Consider the following 15,262-nt stretch of genomic DNA (forward strand, 5'->3'; position numbering starts at 1 on the left):
CTCTTAATTTCCTCACCCATCTATTGTCCCCAGATCATAGTACACGAACTCTCATTACAGGGGTGTTAATAGACTCTTTAGCGGCAAGATCCTCTTTATTATCCGTTGACTGCTGACTACATTTCTAAGCTGATTAGCCTGAGCTGTCTATTCAGCATTTCAATTATGAACATTTCGAATAGTAAAGCAGACTATGCCTTACATTACATCACTGACACAGAGCATGCCATTACGTTCAAATACTCGAATGGAAGGAACTGTGAAGTAATGACATCGCAGCAAAGTGGGACTCTTGAGGCAAATGGCAAAAGTACCTATTAACAGCAATTGACAGCAGTTCAGACCAGCAGAGACCTGCAGTTTTAGCATAAATGGAACAGCTGGCAATCATGGGAAGAAATGAGGCACGGGACAGGGAAAAGGAAGCTCACTGCTTCTGTGCATGCTGCCTGGTTTTGTGATGTCATGAGCTTATCAGCCAAAATATGACAATCTCTGGGTATTATCAGTATCTGTGTGACATCTCCCAGTAAACACAGGCGTCACCGTGTTTTGTCAGTCTGTCAGTTTTGTCTGTCTGACTTCTTTTCACGCTCACTAATCCGTTCGTTCATTGTTAATCCAGCTGTGTGCTGAACATGGCTGACGTCAGATGAGATGATGACGTCATTCCTGTCTGAATTTTGGTCATCGTCATATAGTAGCACAGTGGGTGTACTGTTTTTCATGTACAGTGCAACCTCGATTTATAGGACCCGAAACCAACAGACTGAGCATAGAAAATAGTCAATTCGTCAACTCAAACCCCCTTTTGTACAGTAGTTGTCAATGTCTGTATAATTTCATAATTGGCTGCAGGTGTTGACTGGCACTGTGGCGCAACGGACAGAGACTGGTACGCATATTTCCTGTTGGTGCTGCTGTTGTCACAGATATACAGTAAAGACTAGATCAGGCAAACAGGTGTGTGAATGTGGCAGCCATGTTGGCAGGGGTGACTCTCCCGTCCGTCAAAGGCAATGTAGGGCCATATGTAGCGGCCATGTTGGCAGGGGCAGCAGTCCTATCAAAGCCATTGGAAACGCAAGCATAGCATCAACGTAGGCAGACAGCTCAATAGGAACGTGTCGTATTCACCTGTTCATATGTATAGCTGCTATTTGATGTATGTATAAGCGAAGTGCGCATTCCGGCAGCGCTGTGCATTATGGGTAGGCCGGCTTGGGGCCGGCTACCATCTTTTCATTGAAAACTAATGGGGTCTAACGAGGGAAGCTCTGATTTGGACCATTTCAACCGTTGGAAAGTTGATGTTTTTTTATTTAATCTATTTTAAAACATGCATAGCGTGTCGTTACTGACTGCTCTCTGCCTGGAAACGACAGTTAAGCTTATTTAAGTGCTTAATATTTGGCTGAATGTGTGCACTTTACCGGGAGTCGGAGCGAGAAGGGACACTGGGAACGGGTGGGTAGGATCAATTGGGGGTAGAAGCAGGTACTTAAATGACCGTCACTCCATTAGTTTGGCTACACGTACGTCCGCTAGCAAGCTTCGTGATGCTTCTGTCCTGTTTCCTCGGTTTCAGGATATTGACAAAATAAATCTTTATTTTCTGTCTGGAAATTGGGAAGAGTGAACAGAGGTTTACAAGCATACAGTTCCGTCTTCTCGAGCTTTGCAATGGAGTTTTTTGCCTATAAACTCCATTAGGACAGTCGTTTTTGCCGCTCAAGGCTAAACAATGCTTGCAGGCTTTAAGGTGTGCAGTTACGCAAACACTTTCAGCCCCCCAATCTCAGCCATTCAAATGACGGCTATTTTGGTAGCCACGCTTTTTCAAAACTTGATTTTCACGCATGCACAAACGTAATGCACACTTCGCTTATTTGACATTTGGTGTGTCAATGTAGACATTTGGTGATAGACGCCTAACCTGAGGTGGGCACTTCTGTCGTCACGTCAGCCCGTCATTGATGGATGCACACCTTTCAGCGAGTGCTTCCGCATTTTCAGCGAGTACTTTAAGATGCAAAGCCTCGGGCCTGCCTCCGTCGGTGTTCAGTCCGTGTATGTATTTGAGGCATCACGTCATGAAGCACTCGCCTAAAATGCGGTAGCACCCGCCGAAAGGTGGGCATCCGTCAATAACGGGCCGACATAATGACGGAAGTGCTCACCTCTGTGCCTAACATTTGTCATACTCGAGTCATGCTAAATATCTTTTGTGTGTGTGTGTGTGTGTTTGTTTTTACAGCTTTCTATCTTTTAACATACTTACAGACTTATATCTTATTATAAATATATAACAGTAAAATAGGTTGAAGACATTTTTAGAATTCAACCGGGCTACTTATGAGAGATAATGCATTTTAATTACAAGAAGTGGGCACTTCAGTCAATTGTGAATTCCCATCAGTGACGATGCCCACCTTTCGCCGAGTGCTTCATCATTTTTGGTGAATGCTTTAAGATACAAAGCCTCGCAAAAATACACGCAATGAGAAGGACCGTCGGAACTCACCCCGATCAACAGACGTAAACATGCTCAGTCCGTGTATTTTTTCGAGGCTTGGCATCATTGTTAACCTTTTTTAGGTTTTATGACAGTTAATCAGACAAATTGTGTTGATACACGAAAAGAAGTATAGATTATTGTCTTTAAAAATATATATTTGTTGCTAAGTAATTTTTTTAAATACTGCCCTTTGGGAAGGACATTGCAAAGAACACGTAGGTACAGTTCCATTCAGCATGATCCCATTGGAACAACTCACTCCTGATAAGTACTTTTTCTCTGAATAATGTGAAGCCTACACGCTTACTAATGTGTACGAAAGGATTTTCCCAGTGGATATAGTCTGTGTTAGAAACAAAGATTAGGATTTGACATGCTGTGGGGAACGTTTGTGTGCGGTTACGAATAAAAAGGAGGATAAAAGGGATGTGCAGCAATGTGTGTGGTGACACCCAGAACGCTCAAAGTAAAGCAGCAAGGGCCTCGTAAAGACAAACTGATGGAGAGGAGTAGAAGAAAAAGACAAGAGAGCTGTCAGATTGAGATTGAGTAGTATAAAGTGGAAGAGTTGTATAAAGTTGAGGTCCTCCGGTCAATAATGAGTGAAGTGTGCAGCCCAAAAGGGGAACCGGAGGAGAAAATAAACAGTAAATGATATAGAGAAGTCACGGACGGAGCACGTACTAAACGTTGTAAAAAGAGGCAGCAGATGGTGCGGATTATTACGGACTAAAATACTCTGGGCCCGACAGAGGGAAGGACGCAGGCGTAAAACCAGTAGCTTCAATCTGCCACAAAATGAGCTGCGGGTTCACTATTACCATAATGGCAAAAGCAGAAAAATAAAGAATGCAACACATGCGGGAGCTATGAAATTGTGCGTGCATGTGTATGTGTGCGTGTGTGTTACCTTTTCCAGTGAGTGTGTCAAACCATGAACCTGCAAAACGAGAGGATGAAATAGCATCATTGACACGTTCCGACATACAGTACACTCGTCAACGATACATTGGAGATCCAGAAGAGCTGTATCAAATGATGCCCTTGCAAAGCTTAAAATGTTCCGTTCTTATATTTATTGAAATGGGTTTCCTGTGAAGATGACCTTAATTATGGAAGGAATACCAAATTAAAACAACCTCTCAGTATGCAATACATGGTGGAGAGCAGTGAATGAGTACTGCACGTTCATATAAATTAACATGAGATCAATTACAGAGCCATCAACAACATGAACCGCTTGCCCTGTAGAACTCACACATGCTTGGATCCTGTCAGTATTCTTCTTTTGTAAATGCCTATTGAGCCATGTCTCTCACCACTTTTTTTGTTCCTTGTTGCTCGTAATTGTTCATTATTCAAGCCTGAGTGCTGTTGTTTGTGTTGTTGTCAGAAATGTTTATAGAATCACGCCGTCTCTGGAAATTGAAATGCAAGCACACATAATATAAATGATCACGTTTTCGGATGAGGACTTCACAATTAAAGTGGAAGTCAACCTTAAACCTTTCTTGATAATAATATGGTATATGTGACCTCACTATTCTAAGCATGACATTATGATTAATATTACAAATTTTGGGAATATGAGTTTTGAAGCCAAATCCAGCCGGGGAAGCCATTTTTGTTACTTGCTGTCGACTGAAGATGACATCAATGTTGTCATTTTCCTCAGGCAACAACCAATCAGAGATCACCTGTTTTCTGAAGCCGCGCTGTGATTGCTGAGCAAGTGTGATGTCATGATCAGTCGACAGCAAATAGCAAAATGGCCGCCCCCTGAGATGGATAAAAACGGCTGGATTTTGCTGCTTAACTCATATTCCACTAACGCAATATTGACCAGAACACCATATTTAGAATAGTGGGGCTGCATAGAACATATTATTGTCCAAAAAATATTTTAGGGTAGACTCCCCTTTTAAAAAATAAATAAATGAAAATGAAAAGTTGACAGTTTTTGGGTTGACTTCCCCTTTAAAGTGATTAAGTTACCTTTCATCCAATGGACATCTTTCTACCAGGTAGACTTTGCTGTATTATTAAGTCTTGTATTATGCTAATGTTTCGAATGACTTTCCATGAGAAAGTCAATATAATGTCCTCTGATGTGATGGAAACAGTTGTGTGATGATATACGATATTGACTAGTCTTCTCTCCCGACAGAGGACAGTTAATCCGATCATTCGCTGGCAATCAACAGAGACTAATTATTGTGCATGAATGCCTATCCAGGAATTGTACTCCCAGGCCAAATTTTATTTCAACCATCAGTCACCACAACTTTTCATATAATAACCGTTGTTTAATAACCTTAAGGTTAACTTACTGTCACCCTCAGCAGATCCCTTATGACTCATGATAAGATAACTCTCATTCTCTCGTTTAATAAAACCTGAGAGTAGCTGGATGCACTCCCATTGATTTGTTCCCGTCATGTTGCCAATATCATCATTATTGCAGCCGTCATTAAAATTGGCAGCAATCAACCATTTGACCTTTCACATTTTGACGCACCATTGTGTGTGACAGCAGTGTACATGGACCAGAATCATAAAATCGTCTGTTACTGAGGTTGTTATTATTATGCAGTTGATTATATATTCAATACATCGTTCTAGTTAGGGTCACCTTTATATTTGGAGGTTTTGTAATGCAACTTAATTCTGACACAAAGGCACACAGTGCATTGCTTGGCCACATAAATAAACACACTTGCAAAATGTCTGATATACATTAAAATACAGGAGTTGTATCAAAAACAAGTTGTATTTTACAATTCAATTTAACGATAAATACGCAGATAACAAATGGACACATGGGTTAGGATTCACACATTAAGCATGGAAGAATGTTATATTAATGGAACATTAAGCCTTAATATTTTATTTCAGTGCTATTCAAACATGCAACAGACTGCAACCTGTTAAATGCAGTGGCTCAGTTATAAGCCTGAATACATTTTCATACAAATCGTACAGTGTACATGTCCAAGTTTACTGATTAGTATTTTCTAAATTTGAGTTTAAAAAAAAATCGCAATAATAAATTTCTAGATTCGCATCGGGATTAATCGGTATCGAATCGAATTGTGACCTATGAATTGTGATAGGAATCGAATCGCCAGGTACTAGGCAATTCACACCCCTAGTTCCAATAAGTGCTCACTTGAAAAGTTGGTGGCTTCAAACAAAAGGTGCTCAGTCCTGAGTTGTTTATCACATCTAGATGTCAATACAATGAAATAAAATATGGAATGTTTACCTTATTTTTTTTTTAATTGAAACCCAAAAGTCTTCAGATATTCAGGAAGGACCACCAGGACTCAAACCACTCGTCCATTGCGCTGCCCTCATTTAACTAACTGTCGTTATTTTCATTACACATGCGCAGACACAAGTGATGCCTCATTGAGTTCCACAAGCCAACAGTGGTTTAAATGGCATTTCAATGAATTCCTTTCGCAAATCACAAGTCACTCACAAGCGGCAGCAGACTAAGGTAATCATCCTGCATATCTTCTGGCTGAGTGGTGAAGGGGCAGAGGTGCGAGGCAGACGTTTTGCCTGGCTGATCCCGCCGTTCATGTTGCCGTCACTACTCGACTGCTCACACTACCTGCTACGAACGACCTAAGTGTTCTACAGACCCAGAAAGGAGCAAACATTTCTCCAGTGGTTAAGCATCGATGCCCGACCTGACCTCAATCTAAAAAGGTCTGCCAGCTGGCAACTGGAGCAAAGGCTCATGGGAGAAGGAAAACAGGGCATGCGCCACGTCTAAAAGAATAGCCAGTGTAAAACATGTACATAATGAGATAATATGGCGATCTTCTCACACACAAAAAACTGCAGATTAAAGGAAACATGGATCAAGTTAACAACTGCAGTAATGTTTCATCACTGTACATGTGTCCTCACAACGGAATGCCCACATGACTTTTCAAAAAATGACTGGTACTGTACTTCATCCAGAAAGTGTCAACCAGGTAAAACTCCCCAAAAACAAAAATGCTGAAATGAACATTTGTGTTGTGAGCAACATGCTTTTTACTTTCCTTTGTGGGTGCCACTCATATCCTTTCTGTTTCTGTAAAATAGAGCGTTTGTGTGAAAAGACAACCCCATTACGCAGGTTGGGTATAACTATAATCTAACCTCGGAGGCACTTTGCAGACAATTTTGACCCATTAACTGCACTCAAATTGCTTGCAACTGCCAAGCTCCTGACATTCCCTTATGTCAGTTTCCATGGTGACCAAGACAGCATATAAACTTACCCATACCTACTCCTGCATCGCCCCACCTCTTCCCCATCCCCAAAACGGCGCCCAGCCCACCACCGCAATGTGCAAATATAAAGGGAAAGGTATTAATTCAAAGAAGAAAAATCAAGAGAAACAAATAAGGAGTACAAATATTTCTTATATATTATATTTGAGACAGCTAAAGCAATCAACCCAACATCAGATATGTATAAAAACATTCTCTGCCCCCAACAATGTTAAGACATATGTGGTGAGCCTGTAACCACATATTTCCCTCAGGAGTTGATAGAGAAAAAGCAGGGCCACACTTGGGTTTACATTTGAAATATTACATAAAATACATTAAATTAATAAAACAAGAACAACATCTCTTTATGTATGATCATTTAATTTCATGCAATACAATATTTGGATACTGATGGGATAGGCTCCAACACGCCTGCGACTCTCGTGAGGATACGCGGTGTGTATAATGGATGGACGGTTCTTTGTGTAGTCTCCAATCAAATACTACACATATAAGGGATTAAAATAATAAAACTTACATAAGTCTAAATTGAGTTGAACTTCATGTGTTCCAATTGGTAGCTTTTATAAAGAAGAATAAGTGGATTTACGCTAAATGGTTTAAAGAAATATTCGCAAAATATTCAACAAAACGTCTTACTTGGGGTTAGGATTCACACATTAAGCATGGAAGAATGTTATATTAATGGAGCATTAAGCCTTAATATTTTATTTCAGTGCTGTTCAAACATGTTCTGAGCCTGAATTTTCAGATAAATAAATAAATTTTCATACAAATCTTACAGTGTACATATACAAGTTGACTGATTAGTATTTTCTAAATTTGAGTTAGAAAAAAATTTATTCGCAATAATGAATTTATAGATTCGCATTGGGATTAATGGGTATCGAATCGAATTGTGACTTATGAATCGTGATACAAATCGAATCGCCAGGTACTAGGCAATTCACACCCCTACCAGAGGCTAATCCGTTTGCGAAGTTCTTCTCCTTCGGGTATCTGCAGCAGAGAGATGGCGGTCATGTCAGCCTTGTGCAATATAGCGATTACTAGACCTATGATTAAATGAAAAAAACATATGTTGATGTGATCAATTTGCATATGATTAAAATTAATACTGTATGTATATTTTTTAATAAATCATCCGTTCACCACTAGATGGTGATAAATAATACACACCACTATAATGGGCTAATTGAAAACAGTGTCCTTGGTTGATTACTTAAATACTATATTTCTATGGACCTACGGTATTGAGTGTATTTTTTTATTTTATTTTTTGGAGTGTATGATACAGTTTGGTCGAGTTTCTTTCTGCCTCACAGCTCACAGCGTTGCCTGTGTTTTGTTTTGCTTCAAAAGACGAAAGACTCAGTGGACGCAGAAGAAATGCCGCTTCAAGGAGAACAGAAATGTTCTTCCCAGAGGCAAAAAGCTACACTTTTCAGCAAAAGGACAATCACTGGGTAGTGAGCTGCAAAGTTAGAGATGGAACATGCCAAAAGAATGCGCTCCCTCAGGAGGCAAAGTGCCTCTTAAAACAAATTGCACTGCAATGTTCTCAGTACGTTGTTGGCATGCGTTCACACATGGTTTCATGACCCACGGTGGTCACACCTGATTCTCAACCTCTCTTGTGTCTTAATCAAGTTGTGTGCTTCGCAGAGGCTTCATTCGAAGTTTGTTTAGGTGTGAATGAATGCCTCTGAGTGAGACTGCTCAGGTGGATGTAACATCCAAACATACACACACCACACACACACACACACACACACATGTCCTTGAGAATTCCCAAACCAAATAAAGACTGCCCTCATAACTTTATTACATTGATAATTTTTCATCATCCGCTCGCTTTGTCATTGGAACTACAACTCATTACCAGGCAGGCTGCAGTAGTGATGCCAATGTTAAAATATATTTATTTATCTTTAGTGGAGAATGATTTCTTTGTTTTACATTCCAGCTCACAATCCTCATGGGTCCTAGCCTACATTACAGCACAAAGGCGATTAATCTTTGATGATCAGACCTTTTAATATTGCTCATATAAAATTAATCTGTACCTGAATAAACAAATGCAGTGTTCAGGTGCAAAACATTGAATATCAATGTCAAGGGGATACGGATGCAAAAAAAATCATATTCAATGTGTAATCGTTCAAAGTTTATTTTTGTAAATGAGATTATCAATGTACAGTACCATTGAGCTCATTGTGTTTGTTTGTTTTTGTTTTTATTCTAGACAGCAGCTCAGTGTATTATAGTCTTTTTTGAAAGGCTTCTGTTGGTCATCAACTGTGTTTGTTTAAAACATGGGCAATTATGTGTTCAAACGTCTTACTAACAAATTAATGAGGCATTACGCAACACTAATGAATGTCACATTGAAGTCAAATGGTAAATAATTATGAAAGGTAGCCATTAATTATCCTAATCAAGAAAATAGTCTCCTGAGGTCAATTAACCTTGCAAGCGAGCCAATGACTCCTGGCTCCGATGTCCAGTAGGTTAAAATAAAACACGCGCAAACACATACATGCAGTGAACATACTAAAAGGCCGTCCATTATAATGATGCAGAAGCTAGCAAACAGAACTCAACACAACATCCAACCAGTCTCCCTTTATTAGCAGACACAAATTCAAACATGGGGGTGTGCATTATATCAAGCCGACTGCTGCCCTTTAATCACAAGTTGTGCTTTAATTGGAAGAAGTGTGAAGGAACTAAGAGCTGTTTGAGAAACTCAGTCTGGCACAATGAGATGAAAGGACAACATTGCCTGGTGGCTAACCGTGCTTTTCATCATGAGATCATTTTACGTCATCAGTCGACATGCGTAAGAATACAAAAACTTTTTCAACGAATGCTTCAGGATTTTTTGTATGTGCTGTTTTATTTGGTCCTTTTTGGATATTTTGCAATTGTATATGATGGGGAAATTACAGACGATGGTATATTCACATGTCACAATGACAAATACCGGTACGCATGAATCTTGTATTGCTTATTTTTAGTGTTCGGATACCGGAGGTACCTTTGATGGGTGCAGTAGTAGTTGTTGTGGTATTAGGGCACGTGTTTGTTGGGTTATGGAATATGGTAATAGTGCCCGCACAGCCAGATACAGCGAAGGCAGGTTTTTAGTGTAATTGTACTATCAGTCATTTATCGTCTAATTGCAAGCTTCTGCAGACACAATTTCTGTCAGCTTTGGGTATAACTCTAAAATATTTTTTGTACGCCCTGGGCAGTTACGTACTGTATGCCTTCCAGTTTTCATAGATCTGGGTGAAACTTTCAACCATGGGTTGATGTGTGCATAAAATTTCATTAGTATGTACCCTCAAAAACAGATTTTTTTTTAAACAATGCATCACCGTGGCAACAATGCACAATGAAACAAAAAACAAATACCCAAAGTTTGAAAATGATTACATAAATTCTGAAAGAGGAGTAAGTTAAAATATGATCTCTATAAAAGGCCCAAACTGGTGCCGAATTCCAAAATACGAAATGGCGGACTTCCTGTTAGGTTTAGCTTATGGCTACAGAAGACTTTTTTTTTAGGTCTTAGATGAAAAGTACAATTGGAATGCGTCATTAAAAAATTGCAGGGGACACTTTTGAGCAGTGTTGGGCAGTAACACTTTTTTAAATATAGTAACTCAGTTACCGTTACAATATAATGCGTTAGTCAGTTAATAAATAAATAATACATTATTTATTTAAATTAATAATATTAATTGTGCGACACGTGAGGATAAGCAATCCAGAATCAAATAATGAATGGATGGCTGCTGTGTACTCTACTACTTCCTGTTTACAACGAATTGCCGCTGCCGTGCCAATGGAGAAGACGCAATGTGGGCAGGTATCGGATTCGGCAGTCATAGAGAGTCAAGGCGAGCGTAAGACATGTTTTTCGATGTGAAAAGACGCTCATTACTTTACTTTAACCTTAACCTTAACCATTAAGGAAAAAACATTTTAGTCAGATGCTAGCTGCGTCTTTCTGATTTGAAGGTCCTACACTGCTACAAACAGCAATTCGAATTTGCTGAAACACCTCCACATGCCTCGTGGCAGTGGACACGCTCGAAATGAGTCAAGCCCCTCCACCAAAACAACAGCGACTAGATTTTAACAGCCAGGGACAGATCAACAAAACAATTACACGGTTTGTTGTTGAAAGCATGCAGCCGCTCTCTACGGTGGAGTCACCCGCATTCATGGAGCTCATTAGCATGATGCCTTGCCCAAGCGGCACCCGGCAAATGGGACGAAACACTTTTTCAAACTACTTGAATAAGGAATATTCCAAAATTGAAAGTGAGCTGAAGAAAAGTTTTGACTACATCGCGATAACTGCAGACAAAACAAAAGCTTCCTCGGAATGACGGCTCACTGGCTTGTCACGTCTACTCTTCAAATAAAAAAAGCTTTGGCCTGTAAAAGGATCAAGGGTAGGCATTTTTTTTTGTCCGTTTTTTGTTTGTATTGACATTACACCATAAAGAGTCTAGTGGCGTGAATGCAAAAACTGTAGTGTTGATCAACAGTGTATGTTCTTAAGAGAAAAAAAAGTAACTAAAGAGTTACTTGTAACACATTACTTTTTTTAAGTAATCACCAGAGTAATTGAGTTACTTTTAAAATGAAGTAACTAGTAACTGTAACTAGTTACTATTTTTTAGTAAGGAGCACAACACTGCTTTTAAGGTATTTTTGCATCGACACAGTACAGATCATCTTTAAAGCAGTTGGAAAAAAAATAAACAACTGAGTCAACCAGAAGATTTTTCACTTTGTCCCGTGGATGCAAACAGCTCATAGCAGGGTGAGAGGAAGAAAAGTAATAGATAAACATCTATCCATCTTTTTTTGTTTTCTTTTATTTTCTGTCACAGGGACGCAGGTGAACTGGAGCCCACCCCACCACCCCTGGTCGCCAGGGAATCGCAGACCACAAATCGACAAACAACCACTCGCATTCATTTTCACGCCTAAGGACAATTTCAAGTCTTTAATTGACCTAACACGCATGTTATCGAAATGTGGGAGGAAGCAGGAGTACCGCACATAAGCACGGGGGAGAACATGAAAATGGAGGAAATGATTTTAAACCCTAATCTCAGAACTGTGATGCGTATGTGTATTAAACCATCAGTATGGTGCAAATAACAGAACATTCAGTGATGGTCAAGGTGATTTCATTTGTTTTCCCGTTTTGAGGAGCAATATATACTATTGTACTTTTGCATTTGGAAGCTATTCCATGTACTTTATTCCCCTCAGTTGTGCATGAGCTCCGTCTAGAAAAATGTATTAAGAAATGGATGAGGAATATAAAAAAAACAAGCAGGTAACAGCCCCAGGTTATTCTCTGAGACCCAGGCTAAAAAGGTGCACCCCTGATTCTAATGCGTGTTTCGTGTAGCTTTTGTGTGGATCTCCTCTTATCAAACCAGCACTTAGAGCTGAGCCATAGTGGAGAGCACATGATCAAAACACTTCAGCCGACGCTTATAGTTCCTTATTCCTCATGATACTGTATGTACCACTGATTTCTAAATGGAGGCCACTCTTAACCTGGATCACACACCATAAGCGGAATTTGCTGATTTTCCGCTCGCATACATATGCTCTCACACTATACATTACAGTCTCTCTATTTATACATTGAGCATTTCTCCTGTCAAGTTATACAGTACGATACTTATTAATGCAAGCAAAAGCGCATACCTGAACTCCTATGTATCCAGATTCCACACACAAACACACACAAACACACACATACATGTAGGTATGCTTAAAATATGACCTGAAGAGCAGCAAATAACACATTAAAACACGTGTCATACTATTAGGTGCTCTAAATTGGTCCCAGTGAGATGAGTGCTCCAAGCACATGGCTGACCTCTTCCACATTAGCAGTGTATCAAAGTATTAGTCTCTGTCACCTAAATCGATAGCTCAGGAGCATCTGGAGAACTAACTCTGATGTAGGGAGCTTGTAAAACAGAATGAGTTGACATGATGATGACCACCTGATGCAGGTGGTTCAGCTGAGAGTGTTCTTCTTTTTTTTTTTTTTTTGGTTGTCTTGAGATCATCTTTGGAAAGGATATGTGGCCTACATTGTTTCATAACCTGTTGAGGATCATTGTAATAGTCTATATGTTACACTGATCCTGGCTCTGATTAATCCAAATGTACATAAAATTATCCTCACGTAGTTTTATACATAAAGTCACATTGTTGTTAAGTAGCTAATGGAATCATGTAATGTAAAAGTCCGATTTTTTTTTTGCAGATGTGCATTTACACAAAATGCTATGTAGCCACACAGCCACAGTAAATCTCGTTTAATGTCCTCACATACTGTACTTTAAATTAATTACTTACATGATGAACACGTAAATGCTTTTACAGCCATAATTTAAAGGCCCATGTAAATAATGCATTCACGACTCGGTGCAATAAAATAAGATCAAACACGACATTTTTAGTAAAGTTCCATTTGAGATGAAGTGCAAAGTGTATATCCAACCCATAACGCTACATCAATAATCCAAGAAGATTTTCAGCAAGTAGGAACTAATTAGGAATATACTTAGTTTCTCAGTGATTGACATTTATGAGTGCTGATTTGCATTTAAAGGGCAAGTTTGCATTTTTCGTATTAATTTGTTGTCATATTTGTTCAAACTGTCTATATGACATGACAGTAAGACATGAGTAAAAAAAAAAAATAAAACTTTGAAAATATCAACCCTCTTTGGCCCCATTTTGTGCCACTGATTTCATTTGCAAGAAACCACCACGTCCACACCAGAGGAAATGTGCGGTCAGGGCAGGCAGGGGAGACTCTCTGCGCCTCAACAAAACCCATTGAATAGCAAAACTGAGAATCACAGATTTACACGTTTTTCTGAGAATTGAACCGCCGAAATGGTCCAAAAAACAACAACAACAGTTAGAGAAGACGGAGGTCGGGGCAAGATAGGTGCTATTCAAGCTTCGGCTGGCAGCTAAACACCTTGCAGGGTTGCTAATAGGTCAGTAATCATCGTCTCCATGGCGGCGACTAAAATACACTTCTGACAAGTATCATCCCCACGAAGGGATTATGAGGAAAGACGGGGAAGTTATGTTAATAGCTAAACTAACCTAAGACCGACATGTAACTTTTAACACCAGAATTAAGTGCTCCAGTGATTGAGTACAGTACACTTTTCACAGAAGTCTGGCTGGAACTGTGTTAAAACGGAGAGTGTCTAACGTTGAACGGAAAAATTGCAGGCAATTGAATGTCTACAAAATAATACTCAACGGAATCGGAACCAGAACTGAATCACATCATTCCATTATGACATCAGCCAGGAAGAGTGGACTATTAGCTACATATAAAGTTAGCTCCCAAAGTAAATTCTAATATCAGTAATGTTATTTGTTTGTTTTCACAATAAAGTCCTCAGCTTTGATTTAGACTTTTTAGGTCTGCACAATAAAAGTTTTTTCCAAATAGTTCCATTCCAGCTTTGCTAAAGACCATAAAACCGATTCAGAAATAATATGTTCAAACTGAAATTTATATTTGTGTTTTAAATGTCCATCCATCCATCCTCTACCGCTTATCCGGGGTGGGGTTGCGGATAGCAGGGAAGCCTAGACTTCCCTCTCCCCAGCCACTTCATCCAGCTCCCACGAAGGGCTACCAAGGTGCTCCTATGCCAGCGTGTGCTGGGTCATTCACGGGGCCTCCCGGAACACCTCTCCAGGGAGGCGTCCAGGAGGCATCCGAACCAGATGCCCAAGCCACTTCAACTGGCTCCTCTCAATATGGAGGAGCAGCGGCTCAACACTGAGTCCTTCCCGGATGACTGAGCTTCTCACCCTATCTCTAAGGGAGAGCCTGGACACCAACCTCTTCACACTCGGCTGCGAAATGAGTGTTTTAAATGTGCCCACTGAAAAGTTTTCCAGACAAGAAAATATTATGCATAAGAAATTTGAAAAAGAAAAACGAACGTTCATTCAAAATATTGTCATTTTAAATGTTTAATAAAAACCCTTGCTTCAGGTCCCTGCAATTAAACTGCAGAAAATTGCTTCTCGAAATTAGAAAGTTGGCCCACAAATGAAGTCAGTGAGGAGCAAAACAGCCTCGCAAAGAAAAGAAAAAAAAGAACTTATTTCGATCCTTACCTCTGCTGCAAAAAAAAAAAAAGAAAGAAAGAAAAAAGAAAAAGCTAATAATGATTACATGAAATAATTTTCCATTTTAGTTCTCTGGTCCGTGCTTTGCATTGTTTTTCTTTTTCAATCCAATGTCAATGATTTCATCATTAAAAATGAATAAAATACATGAATTTGTGTAGTTCCTGTTCAAATACATGGGCGAGAAGAGAAGAGTGTCTACTCTGTAATGAGTCATAACGT

The 15,262-nt window shown here is 39.5% G+C and overlaps 1 protein-coding gene across 2 annotated transcripts in view; it reads right to left on the reverse strand.

Annotated features, from left to right (window-relative positions):
• The window catches only part of igsf11 (immunoglobulin superfamily member 11), a 109,556-nt gene that overhangs the window by 76,864 nt on the left and 17,430 nt on the right, over positions 1-15,262 (reverse strand). Inside the window, exon 2 of one of the 2 annotated variants that reach the window (XM_086081524.1) lies at positions 3,429-3,458. The exons of the other annotated variant lie outside the window; for it this stretch is intronic. Within the exon in view, the coding sequence (XP_085937650.1) occupies positions 3,429-3,458 (30 nt within the window). The remainder of the gene's footprint in view (positions 1-3,428; positions 3,459-15,262) is intronic. 2 annotated transcript variants of the gene reach the window in all.

The sequence above is a fragment of the Leptonotus elevatus genome, chromosome 7 (genome assembly GCF_054856555.1).
Source record: "Leptonotus elevatus isolate MCC_2025b chromosome 7, RoL_Lele_1.0, whole genome shotgun sequence".
Lineage (NCBI taxonomy): Eukaryota > Metazoa > Chordata > Actinopteri > Syngnathiformes > Syngnathidae > Leptonotus > Leptonotus elevatus.